General features: G+C 44.3%; 1 protein-coding gene across 1 annotated transcript in view; it reads left to right on the top strand.

The window, feature by feature from the left end:
- The window catches only part of GAREM1 (GRB2 associated regulator of MAPK1 subtype 1), a gene marked incomplete at both ends in the record, with an annotated part of 99,209 nt that extends 87,571 nt beyond the window's left edge, over positions 1–11,638 (top strand). Inside the window, 3 exons of the mRNA XM_082479298.1 lie at positions 769–1,947; positions 7,293–7,459; positions 10,726–11,638. Coding sequence (XP_082335424.1) covers positions 769–1,947; positions 7,293–7,459; positions 10,726–11,638 — 2,259 coding nt within the window. The remainder of the gene's footprint in view (positions 1–768; positions 1,948–7,292; positions 7,460–10,725) is intronic.
- Between the last annotated feature and the right edge of the window lie 2,935 nt (positions 11,639–14,573).

The following is a 14,573-nucleotide window of genomic DNA, read 5'->3' as shown; positions in this document are numbered from 1 at the left end:
ATGAGCCTTGGACATCTGTTTTGCCTTTTTTTTTCTTTCAAGTACAATTTCCATACTAGAAAAGCATACACATGGCTGTGCATATGTTGTTTAATCTCTTAATTGCAATTATGATCAAAAAATGAGGAAGGAAGTCTATGACTAGGAGAGCAAGGCAGAGGGGGAGTTAGACATATGGGGTAGGCCAATATTCTTGACTTCTTCTTCAGGGAATAGATGTCATCTGTCATTCCCCCTAGCCTGGAAGAGATTATATCAAAGGGATATGCTTCATCCATAATGATGAGGGCACCTTTTCTGCTCCTCAGGGAGCTGAAGATGGTGAAGAAAAGTTTGCTTCCCTCAAGAGCCTGGCAAATAAGTTCTAGCAAACAGCAAAAACAACGGGGCAGGAAAAAATACCCAAGGGAATCCAGACATGGTCTGTCATAGCTGTGTGACACAAGTGGCTGTTTGAATTTCTGGGATATGTGGATTTGTCCTTTCTTTAAAAATCGGTTATGTTTGTTCTCTTGCCTTCTTTGGCAGTTTCAGGTGGCAGTTTCCCCTCACATAAGATGCATGAATGTGCAGAACAATAAAAAAAAAGTTACTTGGCCGAGCTTTGGGTTAAAACACCTTGCACTTGACTACTCAGCTGTTCAAATAAAGTTAGTTTAGTTTCTCCCGATATATGGTCTTAGTCAGTTCAGTCTCAATAGATTTCATATGATTTGAAGTATTATCTTCCGTGGGGGAAAACCAATATTTTTTATTATTATTTTGCAGGTGGCTTCAGGTGAATGCAATGAAGACACTGAGGTTTACAACATTACCCTTAGTACTGGGGATGAGCTCACTTTAATGGGGCAAGCCGAAATCCTGTATGCAAAATCTTCTAAAGAGAAGTCACGACTGAACACCATCTTCAAAAAAATTGGGAAACTTAATTCAATTAGTAAGCTAGGCAGAGGTAAAATGCCCTGCCTCATCTGCATGAACCACAGGACCAACGAAAGCATCAGTCTCCCTTTCCAGTGTAAGGGCAAGTTTAGCACCCGCAGCCCGCTGGAGGTGCAAATGCAAGAAGGTGAGCACACAATTCGCAATATAGTAGAAAAAACCAGGCTGCCCGTTAATGTGACTGTGCCGAGTCCTACGCCTAGAAACCCTTACGACCTGCATTTCATCCGTGAAGGGCACAGGTACAAGTTTGTCAACATTCAAACCAAGACTGTGGTGGTTTGTTGCGTGCTTCGTGGCAACAAAATTATTCCCATGCATTTTCCCTTGCACTTGACGCTTCCGAAATTTACTCTACCCGACAGTCTGGTGAAGGGGGAGCTGTGGCATGAATCCCTCATCCAGCACTGGTTTAATATATGCCAGGAACAGTTTGACATAGATGAGTATTCCCGTGCCGTGCGAGATGTGAAAACTGACTGGAACGAAGACTGCAAGAGCCCGAAGAAGACCCGATGCACAGGGCACAGCCACGTGCCCAACTCCCTCAGCTACGCACGGGACGAACTAACTCAGTCCTTCCACCGGCTTTCAGTGTGCGTCTATGGAAACAACTTGCATGGGAATAGTGAAGTGAACCTCCACGGCTGCAGGGACTTGTGTAACGAGTGGGCCCTGTTCTCTCACGATGCTCTTCAGTACCAGGAGTCTGGTGACAGCGGCAGTGATTACCTTTTTCCTGAAGTTAGTGAAGAATCGATGTTTCTGCCTACAAAACCAGAACTTCCTTATGAAGAGCTGTGGTTGGACCAAGGGTCTGGAAAGGCTGGTGACCAGCCTCTCACTCGCTCGCTAAGTGAGAAGAACAAATGTGACAACTACAGAGGGTCTTTCCGATCAAAGTGTGGTACCGCATCTCTTCCTGTGCCTGCCACCGTCGGAGCAACCACAAAGTCTTCAGATGTTTCCCTACCTCCACCTCCAGTGCCTCCCAAATCAGAAGCAGTAAGTCAGGGTTATTTATGTTGGTTTGTTTATTTTTTTAGCTGGTGCAGAGTTTGCTTGGGGATTTTTTTAGGGAAGACTTGGGGGGGGGGGGGGGGGAGAGGATACAGAGAGCAAGGAAAATGTGAGACTTTGTGAAATGTGCAACTTCAACTAGTTTCCTACCAAGTGTAAGTCATATCCTAAATATGTTTAATATAACTGATCTAGTAGCTCAATCCTGATAGTTTCAGGTGATATTTATTGGTTTTTTTTTTCTCCCACAAACAAAGTCTAAGAATTGCTATGTTACTTCCTTCCCTTGCTTTTCCACATCATCTCTCTACGTGGCCCCCATGTTTTCTCGTATTTGCTGCGGCCCCATTCTGTGGCATGACCCCACTTGGAACTGCTTTGGATCACCTTAGTGTGTGCATCTTCAATTAACAGGCCCTGATAATGAGGACAGTTAGAACTTTTATGGATTTAAAGTGTTTGTTAATGAGAGATTTTCTTCTTGGTTACGAGTCTGTGGCAGATTTTGAAGAGTATTAAGTGTCATTGACCTCAAGGAAACTATCAAACTAGACGTGAACTAATCACTCTGTGCTGCTTATTGAAAGAAAACGTGTTTAAATAGAACTCTGCAGAGTTGATAAATGAGCCTTCTAGAGGTCTCAATTTTAAACAGAGCATGTTTCCTGTCCTAGGTTTTCTAATGAAAACTCACGGGAGAAATCACTTCTCCAAACCTGAAATGTCACGGAGACTTCAGAGGCAAAAATACAAGTATGTTTTAGCAACAGGAGCTTATGTGGACTGGGTGGAAAATCCAACCAATATTTGGTCTTTTGACATAGTCCTAACCGTTGTTTTTTGAAAAACACAAAGGAAAAAAAGAAAAATTCCCCCAGGAAAGAGTGTCTAGGAATGTTTAGCAAAATGATAGATACTCATGCCATATGAATCTTGACAGATATTATAATTTAACAAATGAGTTTTGCAGCATTTTTGATGGATTTAAATAAAGGAAATATTGTTCTGTTTGCAAGTCCAATGATATTTTCAAGAGCATGGCTGCACAGTAAGCTGAGACTAATCTAAGACCGAACTGCAGCCACCCATGGCGATCTCATCCCTTTCCTATTCCCGTCTTCCATTCCCAGTCCAACAGTGTTGGCCATAGCCTTTCCCTCATGAGCCAGGTCACAATCTGGTTGAAAGCTAAGTTGTATTTGTTTGTGCTGGGTTAGCCTGCAGTGGATTGCTGTGGGGATCCCCCTGGCCAGGATCTGCAGCTGCTGGGGAGGCGCGACGAGGAGAGGGGAGACGAACGCCGGTGCAGGCATGAAATACACAACTGCAGCCCTTGGACTGCACCGTCAAAACTTCCCCACAAAGCAGCCGCAGCAGCTTCAGCAAAGACGGGAAAGTCAAGACGTTACGTCTTCTTAGCAAAGAGTGTTTATGTGTAATGTCTAAGTGCAGGAACCCAAGAGCACTTCCTTGCTTGCGAGGTCAGGTACGTGCTGACACTTTGTCCAGACTCCTTTGGACAAGTGCCCGGCAGCACCATATCGGGATGAGGTTCCCTGGCAGCTTATGCTGATGTAAACTGGGGTGGAACCCTCCTCCTCCTCCTCCTCCTCCTCCTTTCCCAGCCACATGGTCCTGGCTCCTCTTTTGTGCTGGCTCTGGCACTCCTGCTCCTGGGCAGGCAGCCAGGTCTGGATCTGGAAAATGATTAGTTTCCTGCTGATTTCTGCAAGCTGAACTGCTTCAACGCGGGGTCAGAGGAGCAGTGGAGCCAGTGCCGGGGAGTGGGCGAGGGGGCAGCGGGGGGGGAAGGCTGCCCCTGCAGCAGGGTGAAGGCAGCCCTCCTGGCAGGGGGCTGCTGGTGCCCCGGGTCATGCCTGAGACGTGGGTGTCTCATCTCATGCCTGTGGCGGCGTGGGAGTCAGGATGCTGGGGGAGCTGTGGAGCACCTGCACAGCATCCGTGTGGACCATCACGCTTGGGGAACCCTCGTGGCATAGCGACTTCCTTCTGGGGGTGGCAAGGTGGCGTTTGGGATACCTACATATGTTGCTTTTTAAGGTCACTTTGAAAAGTGTGTGATTTTGCCACGTGTGTCTTACATTACTGAGGTAATGTGTGAGTGCTGTCAGCAATTTTGGTTTTGCTTTCCAGCCGAGCAGGAGAACTAATTTCTGCTAAAGATATTAGCTTGCATTTAGAGGTGGGCAGGGGGTGTAACACTATAAGAAATAAAATAAACCCCCCTGCATCTCTGTAGATGATAATAATTTCGACTCGATTTTGTGGCTTCCTGGAACAGCTTTGGAATGAGTATCAGTGATCTACTGAATTCATCAGTGGGCTGGGGCCAAGGAGATGTTTGCATGGTTTCCGTGTAGGGTATTTATAGAATAAGTAGATCTCAGGAGCTGCTGATGAACATGCGGTTTAGTCATCACTCCCTCTAGAATGATATTCCATAGTGTTTTTGTATAAAGTTTGGCTGGCAATTGTATTTTTGCATGCACTAGATTTAAAATGTGTGTACAGGAGCTGGCTGTAGGAGAGAGACAAGGACATTCGGGTGTTTCAGAAGCTGTGCTGGTTTTCTTCTCACCCGCAGGATGAAACATTCTGATATATAATGCTTGTTTTCTAAATAACCTTTCAGAAAATCAAAGTAGCGTGCAGGCAGAAGGCAGGAGGGTGGGGAGGGGGAATGACCTCTGAATTAAGGCCTGTAAATTAGAAATTGCTTCAGTCCCCAAACGCTAATTTGCATAAAACCAGAGGCTGTTTTCCTGATTGATTTAAAGCACATCTCCGATGTGCTGAACTGCCGACAGTTCAGGCTCCCGTCGGCAAGGAGCGTTGAACCGCCTTGCGTTACGCCCGTGGTCATGCCGACGACGGGGTGGGTTTTATCCAGGCAGCCTCGGAAGCGGTCACTGGGATGGGCACCTGCAATGCCCAGATACAGGAGTGATACCCCAGAGCCCAAGGGATGCTGGCAGGGCTTGGGCTGGCATCAAGGAAAAGGAGCAGAGGTCTTAAAATCCACCTCACGCCATCGGAAAGGGGTCACCATCCCCGGGTCACGGGAAAGGGTGCTGGAGCATGGGAGGCCTCCAACATGCAGTGCAAATGCACTTTGTCCATATCTGGCAGCCACATGGCATCTAGTGCTTCTGGGCAAAAGAGTATTTCCTTGTAACGGCAGCAGCCATCGCAGTCATCGTGTCGCACCGGGGCTGTTCCCCTCTTCTCCCGCATGTATTTCATTGCTGTTCGCTGGGATCCAGTGAGGGTAGCTCTCCTCTCAAGTTTCCCCTTGCTCTTGTCGGTTTAATCTGTAAAATCTCTCCTTTTTATTCCTCTGCTGGGTTTCCTGAGGGCTGTATCTGGCAGCTGTAATCGCAGTCTTGTGACAGGGACCAACTGGGACTGCAAACTGGTATTATTTATGGCCTCGTTCTGATCTGCAATCTAGGTCAGCAAGGGAGCTTGGCATAGTTTGTTATGCCAGCACCTTTGAACGCCGGCAGTCTTCCCAGGAAAGAATCCCTTTAACCCCTCGACCGTCTGCTGTGCTCCGAGAGCTCCCCTGCATGGTCTCTCTAACCCCATGGGTATATATTCAATAGCACGCAGTATTAACTTTGCCTAGTCTGACTTGGGGGGAAAAAAAAAAAAAAAAAAATTGAAGTCCTTAGGCATCCTTGGGGCACAGCACTAAAATGGTTGAAGAGTTTTATGCCTGAATTCAATAACAAACATGAATAAAATTGATTCTTTTTTTTTTTTCTTGAAAGAGCAAATAAGAACCCTTAGAGCAAGATTTATTTCAGTGTTTTATGCTGTTGGGCATTTCCTGTAATTTTGACTTGTTTTAAATTAGGGAAAAAATGTACTACAATGTCCTAGTCCCCAATTTTCCATTTCACAAAAGTACTAAATGGGTGGTTGCATTTTGAAAGCACTGAAGTGGATTGCAAAAGGTTCCACATTTAGTTTGGTTTTAAATAAATTAAATCACTTTAATTGCTAATTATGTGTTGCAGAACTGCTAAGATAACTTTTAGTTCTGCAGTGTTGTTAAATTTAAAAATAAACTATAACTTTCAAGCACAAAGAGAATTTCCCTTTTCTGGTGCATCTAAGACTGTTTCAGACGAGGAGAACATAGAGGTCTCCGCCTGCCCAGGGGGAAGGTGGTGAGCCCTTAAAAATCCTGCCTGGCAGCCAGTCTCAGTAGCCTCGCTCACTTCTAGCCCTACTAAGAAAGTTGTTCTCCCAAATATCATAAGAGTGGTTAGAGTTGGAAGGGACCTTAAAGATCATCTAGTTCCAACCCCCCGTGGGCAGGGACACCTCCCACTAGACCAGGTTGCTCAAAGCCCCATCCTACCTGGCCTTGAACATCTCCAGGCATGGGGCATCCGCAAGTTCCCTGGGCAGCCTGTTCCAGTGTCTCACCACCCTCACAGTAAGGAATTTCTTCCTAATATCTAATCTACATCTATCATCTTTTAGTTCAAAACTGTTACCCCTTGTCCTGTCGCTACACTCCCTGATATTTTGCTTCTACCTAGGCAGACCAAACTAAATTTCAGATAAGCAGCGCTACAGTCATGTTTTAAGCTGCAAAGTTGGCTGGCTGCAAAAAGTAGACCGACTGGCTGGGAGCGTTATTTGAACAGTCTTCTGCCCACACTTTTCAACTTTTAGGTTACGTAGTTAACCTTATCCTGGACTGCTTTGGCAGCTACAGAAGAACCGAAGCTCCAGGTCTGAATCCCAGTATCTGGTAAATACAAGATACATGTACTGTTCCTGGGGGAGGAAGGCTGGGAATTATCCTAGAGCTGGATGGCTGAGTATCACTGGTGAAGTAAGTCAGGAAACATCAAAGTCTGTTGATATCTTTTCATTACGTAAACTTGGTTTATTACATCTGAATAAACAACACTAATGAAGTTTAAGACTAATGAATTGGTGCTTACAAAATGTAAAATGTCTGGAACAGTCTGTCTGATTTTGTATGTTACTGGAAGGTTCTTTTACATTTTTTCATTGCTGCTACTTTTTAAATGGGTGGATATCAAACTACTAAAAAGCACCCTAAAAAAGATTGCTAGTAGCTCTACTGGTAGCAAGGCGTTCTTTTGGACTTTATGACAGCCGCATACAGTTGCAAATGTATATACTTAGGATCATTTTTCTCTTCTCCTCCCTTTTTAATTATTTCCTTTCACAGAATAAGGCAGAACCAGATGTGCTTCATCTGATTGAGAGTGCTGTTGCCCAGATTTTTTCGCTGCTTACTTACATGTTCTTCTTTTGTACAGGTAAAAGAGGAATGCAGGCTCCTGAATGCTCCCCCCGTCCCACCACGGAGTTCAAAGCCATCCTCCACCAGTCCTTCCATCCCTCCTCGTACAGTCAAACCGGCACGACAGCAGACCCGCTCTCCCAGCCCTACTCTGTCCTACTACTCTTCAGGACTGCACAACATGTATGTGTCTGAGCTGTAAGAGCCCCGTGCTAGCACTTTCTGAGAAAGTTAAATTTAGCAGTATTCTTTTTGAAGGCGCTTGTTTATAAAGGCATGGTACTGTGTCAGAGTTGCTGACTTTTTGTGAAATGGGCTAACCTGTCAAGTTATTTTTAAAGATTCAAGAGGAAGCAAAGCTCCAGCAGAAACTATCTTTTACCAGATAGGACATAGCAATTTGTATTAAATACCTGGACATATCGCTATAGGTAGTCTCGCTGTAAAGTGGCACGGGCTGTCTAAATGGAAAATCCCATACAGTTCTGTATAATTCTTGAAAGGCTTGAATCTTCAAACCAGAACATCTCAAAGCTAGTTTTCAAGTGGGATTTCAGTGCTACGCGCATGCAGTGCAGCCAGCTCTGATAAGTGGGGGCACAAAAGGGGTTTGGTAATCCAGAAATGTGTTGTGCCAACTATATGGGAACCTACAGGGTGGGTGTGATGGAGAACAGAGAGGCCAGCAGACACCACTGAGTGCAAAGTGAGGTGTAGCAAAAGGGCACCAGACAGCTTCCAGATCAAACCCACTTCAGCACAAACTTAGCCCACAAACTGGAAAATCCACTCAGGCTAGTCGAAAGTTGACAGTTGATTTTGAATTATGTGGCTGCAAATCTTTTCCTAGCAATGCGGTGTTCTTCCTTTGGCTTTAGAAAGCGTATATGCCTTTTGAAGTCTCACCTTCTTTTTGACTTTGTTATCTTGTTGCCATTATTTTTGGTATATATTCAATGTCAAGATACTACCTCTCTGGATATTACAAATCGATCTGAAACGCCACTGAAATCATTTCAGCCTAGATGCAATTGGCATAATAACTTGTGCTGGAATTGCCTTTCTAAACCATACTGCACATTTGCAGCTTAGTGCTGTGTATCTGGCAATGATCACTCTAGATCAAGGCTGCTCATTTGTTTTTATGAAAGCCTGTTGGGTAGTTCTGTCAAGGTCTACTCCACAGGAGGCACCAGACCTCCCAGCATTTGAGGCCCACCAAATGCTGCTTTCTCTCTTTGTAGCTAAGAATACATCTGCCTCCCAAGAAACCAGGAAAACAATGAGAAGTGAAGTTTCTCAGGAACACAGGTGGTATTATTTGCCTCAAACTTCACAATATTTGCATGAAATTCATCTCCAGCTTGGGTCCAGACCAGATATCTCCATCTTGGTAGAATTGACCTAGTGCTGCAGAGAAAGCTGCTGGAAAATTGGCAATGTGAAGAGTAGCCAGATTGCTGGTGAAGTTGCTTTTCAAGTCCTGCCGTTTTTGTCAATGATCTTGTTTTCTGGATTGTGAAGGGTTGCAGCCAATATTTTAAACACGAACAAAACCAATATGATTTGTCCTTATCTGCCTATAAAAATGTCTGATGTCTGACTTCAGCTGTATTTGAGGTTTCTCTTGCGTCCTTTGGCGCTGAGTCCCAGTGACTTAATTTTGGTGGAGGACAAATAAGGAAGCACTTTGAAAATGTTACTTTATCAGTTTCCAGTAATTCCATTAATCTTTTAAATCATTAAATGTTCCCATTTCGAATATTGAATTAGAGAACAGAAACAGGATCAATCAGTTTAATTCCTCTGTATTGTTTATGACACCTCACTGACTGCCTTCTCCGAATTGAACAGCCCAATGGGTAGATTTGTGAAAAGTGCTTTGCACTGCGTGTGTTACAGCAGTTGGCGTGTAAACAGCCAGAAATGACCAGTTGCGGCGTATCCTCGTTGAGGGCGAAAAAAAAAATCCGCTATTGTAAACATCCGTCTGCTTTACCTTGCAGACTTGTATTCGTGACATAAACAGGAAAAAGGAAAAATTTGGAGGGCACGGAGTGGAGAGTGAGGGATGGTTAGACAGAGGGGGAAACTGCATCTCTTGGGGCTGAGTTTTATAACTAATTTTCCAGTTGTATAGATTAGAGCTGCTTTTACATATCTGGACTCTGTGGTTGAGCTGGGCAAGTCCAGGTTGGCTTCCTCTCTGATGCACTGTAGGTGCATGGGGAAATATTTTTTTTGTTAATCCATTCAAAACTATGCTTGTTTTTCGAAAGCTGCTGCTTGTCTCAAGCAGTTTTCACTGAGCTGTCACAGAATGACTGCATGGTTTCTTTCCCGAGTAGTTACTTTCCAGAAGAGAGAGGTGGGTAATTAAAATAATTATTTCAGCTGTTGGTTTCCCTCAGTTTTGTTAGGTGAGGATTTTCTAAATCTGCTAATTGTTCTTCCAGTGTTCTGGCTTAATTGGCCAGAATTCCAGATTCTGTAATTCCCGGTCCTTCAGACTTTCTAAAAGAAAGTGACATAAAAGTGGCAAACATTGGCTTTTGATAACAGATTGCATGCTTTTGTTGGCATCACTGCCTCTCAGGAGCACTTGGATCTAAACCATCAGTTCCCTCAGACAGGCTGAGCTTAGTTTACCACCTGGAAGTGGGTCAGGGTAACGTTCTTTAGGTGCCTTTGAAAAGCCAGTGTTTCTCATCATAGCTTTTTAAGGGTATGGACACACAAACAAGTTACTGGGGGGTAAGCTTGAAGCCTGATGCTTCAACACATGCAGCTGGGTCTGCTTACCCTTCCAGGTAAAACTCTTCCTTTAGCAGTAAGCCTTCACTTAGTCTGTGTCATCGTACTGTGCACTGGTGCAGTTTGTGCACCAATGAGCAGTGGGGAAGGATCCTGTGCCCTGTGCACATGCAAGTGCCGTAACAAATTAAAATGTTGGCTCCAAAAGGGCTTTTGGTCATCATCTCTTATGTCAGTCAAGCTTGGGTCTAGTGCAAAGGTGACCTGCCCCTGTTACGAGCTTTTTCATGCCGTGACACATCTGTGGTGTATATAAATACTAAATTCAGGATTAGTGTATGTGAGGCTGTTCCTTTTCCATGGTGGTGTCCCTCAGGAATTCAACAGTGGAACAACTGAGTATTTGGGAGATGACACAGAACCGAATTGAGATATCTACTTTTTTATGAGCTTGAAAAAACAAGATGTGAGGCTTTTGGGTATATCAGCATCTTGTCAGGCTTGTAGAAGGAGTCAAAGAACTGTCAGTGCATTATTCAAACGCGTTGTTATTTCAAATCTGAAAAGTTCTGCCAGAGGAAAGAAGATTCTTTCCTTGTGACAGCCACCCTCTGACTCTGTCAGATGATTTATTAATTTATTCGAACGCCACATTTTTTTGTACTAACGGCATCCTTTCTGCTTTGTTCCTTAAGCAATGTCACAGAGAGCGACAACACCAACCCAACTGAGAGCACACCTGTTTCTTGCTACCCTTGTAACATGATGAAAACAGAATCCAAAGAGCCTGAGAGCACAATACCTTTGGGAAGCCCCTCAACTGAAGCTCCACCTTCAAGGTTATCTTGGCCAAACCATTTTTCAGGAACTGCTGAAGGCCTGAATAGAAGTGATTTCCTGCTCGATCCAAGCAGGAGCTACAGTTACCCCAGACAGAAGACTCCAGGTACGCCAAAGAGAAACTGTCCAGCACCTTTGACTTTTGACTTTGATGGGTGTGAGCTCCCGGCAGGGTACTCCCCGCTGACCCCAGCAGAGTTCACAAACACCATCTCTAGCTGTCCAAAGTCGGCAAGTTACTCTCTAGACTGCACTGATGAGAAAACTCTGGGAGTCAGCAACACAAAGCAGAGCCATTCGTGTCCTGCCTTACCTCCTCGGGCACCGAAGTCAAGTGAAGAGAAGACAATTACAGACACGTGTCCCTTGCCACTGAAAATAGATGGTGCTGAGGAGGAGTCAAAAACTAGTTCTCCAGACCTCTTGGAAGATCAGTATCTCGTTAAAAAGGGCATGCAGGATACGTTCTCTGTGTCTTACCCCTTCTCGTCTCCCCTCCACCTCCAGTTAGCCCCAAGATCTTGTGGGGATGGCTCTCCCTGGCAACCACCCACGGACCTTTCTGGACTCTCAATAGAGGAAGTGTCTAAATCGCTGAGGTTTATTGGTCTGTCAGAAGACGTCATATCATTTTTTGTTACGGAGAAGATTGATGGCAATTTACTGGTTCAGCTTACAGAAGAAATCCTGTCAGAAGACTTTAAGCTAAGCAAATTGCAGGTTAAGAAAATACTACAGTTCATTAATGGCTGGCGGCCCAAGATGTGATGCCGACTAGTTATTAGTGAAACTGTACGAGATGTGCTCGATGCACTTCAGCTGATACATCACTTCCTGTTTTTTGCACTAAAAGCCCTTCCTGTAAATAGTAGTAGAAAAATTCTTACTATGCAGATAAACATTTTTGAGTGGTGGATGGATTTTTTTTTTTTTTTTTTTGGTATGTCAATAATAAAGGTAGAGAATCTGCAGAGGTGTGCCTTGTGCATCCCTGAACGTTCAACAGCTGCTAAAAACTGGACACTAAGGGAACTTTTACTCCGTAGTCTGTTAAGACTTAGTCGTATTTATTACTGAACAATTTGATGCTGAAAGACACACACCAATCTAGTTTACAGTTTTGTGTTAACCGCAAAAAAAATTTATTTCTTACGGGATTATTTGTGTTCAAATAATATTTGGCAACATGCTGTGACTTTCTTCCATTTCTGTTAACAAGGAGCATGTCCAGATATACAAAAACATCATTTTGACACTACATCAGAAAATGTTAAGAATTGCTGTGAAATGCCACTAATAAACTATTCTTGCAGCATATTTTTATTAATAGTACCTTCCTGACTACCTGTAATGTGGATACACTTTCCATGTGACTTTGGGCAAAAAGAGTTAAATGTTTTTAGAACAAGAGCCTTGCTCAGCTCATTGCCCAGAGGGGAGGGAGAAGGGGGATTTTCCTACTGAGCCACTCTGCCCTGGCCAATTAAAAGTTTATGACCTGTAGATTTCAAAAGTTGCTTTTGTAGTCAGATGGCTGGAGTAAGTAGCATGACTTCTAGTTGTGCAGCTTTCTCATGGGAAAGGCAGTTCAGCGCACAGGCTCTTCTCTTGGCAGATTCTGCCGCAGTAGCCTGCTAGCACAGCCCTTGCAATAGCCTTGCTCTGGCGAAAGGCATCCCCTTATATTTCCTCTGCTGCTGTTACTGTCATCTGAAAATGCACTTGATGTGCTATCCTATTCCTGCGGTCGGATCTGCGGGGGCAGGTGATAGTACTCCTGTCGGATGCCTTTGAAATAAAGCATTAGCGAGGTGGGAACAGAAACAGCACATTGCATGATGGTAAGAAGGGGCCACGTGAGGGTTTGGGCCATGCCTTGGGAAATGCTTGTGATGTTTTAAGTTCACCTGTCTTGTTTGCAGTGGATGCAGGAGGATGTGGATGTCAAAGTGGGAAGGACTGTAGCATCGTAAGATGTGTGAATTCAGTTCGCCAGCTGCAAAAACTCACTGCGATAGATGTCACATGGAAGTAGCAGTCAAAAGGGAGCACAGAGATGGGAAGGGGACATTAGGCTGCCCCTGGAGACCTTTCAAATTTAACTGCTCAGAAGGCTAGAAATAGGATTAACTTTTGCTAGTCTGTTACCGATTTCCTGTGCTTGGCAGAGCTTTCCAAAATGTGTCTAAATAACCCCAGGATCCTCCGCTTCTGCAGTACTGAATGCAGGGATTCAGGAAACTGTCTGTGGTGTCCATCCTCAGCAACTGTGAGTGCCCAGGATCTTCAGGTGTTCAAAGCCAGGGATGCTGGAGCAGATTCACCTTCACCTGCTGCTGAGCCAAGCCCTGTCAGGGTGACACCATCACCTGCCTTTCTTACCTTTTTTCCATTGTAGGGAATGTAGTGGGACCATCAAGAGGAAATACAGAGGAGGGACAAAAACGAGAGGCTGCTTTTGCCTGTTTTCTCAGCCATATTGACTCATTGAAAAGAATGTATTTGCAAACGGAGTTTTCTGTTGCCCAGGCAAATTCGTGTCTCCATGGCAAAGCCAAGATGCATCATTTGTCTTGCAGTAATGCAAACCACCAGTTCCCAGCCAGAGAGCAAAGCCCAATTGATGTGGGTACTAGAAAGCAGTGAGCCAAAAAAATATCCCAATAGAAAAACCCCAAGAGTTCATAATCCTACTCTTTTTCTTAATGTGTTGACTTTTAGCAACAGATCAATAGTTTTCTCCAGATGTGTTTTAATTAGTGTCCTAAAATATTTTAGCTGCAAGTAGGACTAAATCAGATTCGAGTACTGTTCAGGTGTGTATGCTTGTTGGTAGGCATGTGCAAGTTGAAGTCAATTGCGTTTTAACCTTCACTAAGTCAAATGAACGTTCAATTTTGAAAGGGTCGAATTTTAAATGTCAGGTACTTCTTTGTTTTGCTTGGCTTGTTAATTCCAGGTAATATAAGTAAAATGTATCGCTCTCAAAAAAAAAAAAAAAAAGATGGTAGTCTTGGTAATATTAACATTAAATATTTCGAATGCCCCCAGGATATTAACATCCCTGAGAAAATAGTGTTGTTTGACTACGGGTGAATACCTCTTCTGTTATCTCTGCTTACCTGCTTGGAATGGGTTTTCTGGCAAGCAGCCTGGTGGAATTTGCATTCATGAGTGTGCTGCATTAACATCACATACGCATAGACCAAAATACAACTGGCCTGTTGAAAGGCCCAGAAATGTGCGATGATTTCAGAAGCAGATCCTGTGTGCAAAAGTACAGCTAAAATCTCTAATTGCAGACTTGCTATTGATGTCCTTCCAGTTGTCTTGTTCTGGCTTGGCACCGCTTACTCATTTTTATGCATAATACATTAGCATTTGACCTTTTTAGCAGCTCATCACCTTAATCTTCCAAGCCTTTTTTAGCCATTTAAGTGTTCCTAACCTTTGTGTTGTGTGAATTATATGACTGCCATGCCGAGCCACCTGCTGTGATGCCCAAGCTGGACTGAAGCGTCTGCTCTGGTGAAATGAGGAGAGGGATGAGCAAACTGGCAGCTGGAGTATGGTGGCTCTGCCTCTCCACCGCTGTGGAGGTAGCCAGGCTACAGCAGCACTGATGCTCATGGGGTCTAATTTATTTGCTTTCCTCTTGAGTTCTGTTGTCGTGGTGTTAGGGGGTCAGGACTGGTGCTGTAGA

Source organism: Vanellus vanellus (assembly GCF_965231255.1).
Source record: "Vanellus vanellus genome assembly, chromosome: 2".
In the NCBI taxonomy this organism is placed as follows: domain Eukaryota; kingdom Metazoa; phylum Chordata; class Aves; order Charadriiformes; family Charadriidae; genus Vanellus; species Vanellus vanellus.
This window is presented reverse-complemented; position numbering and strand designations above follow the sequence as displayed.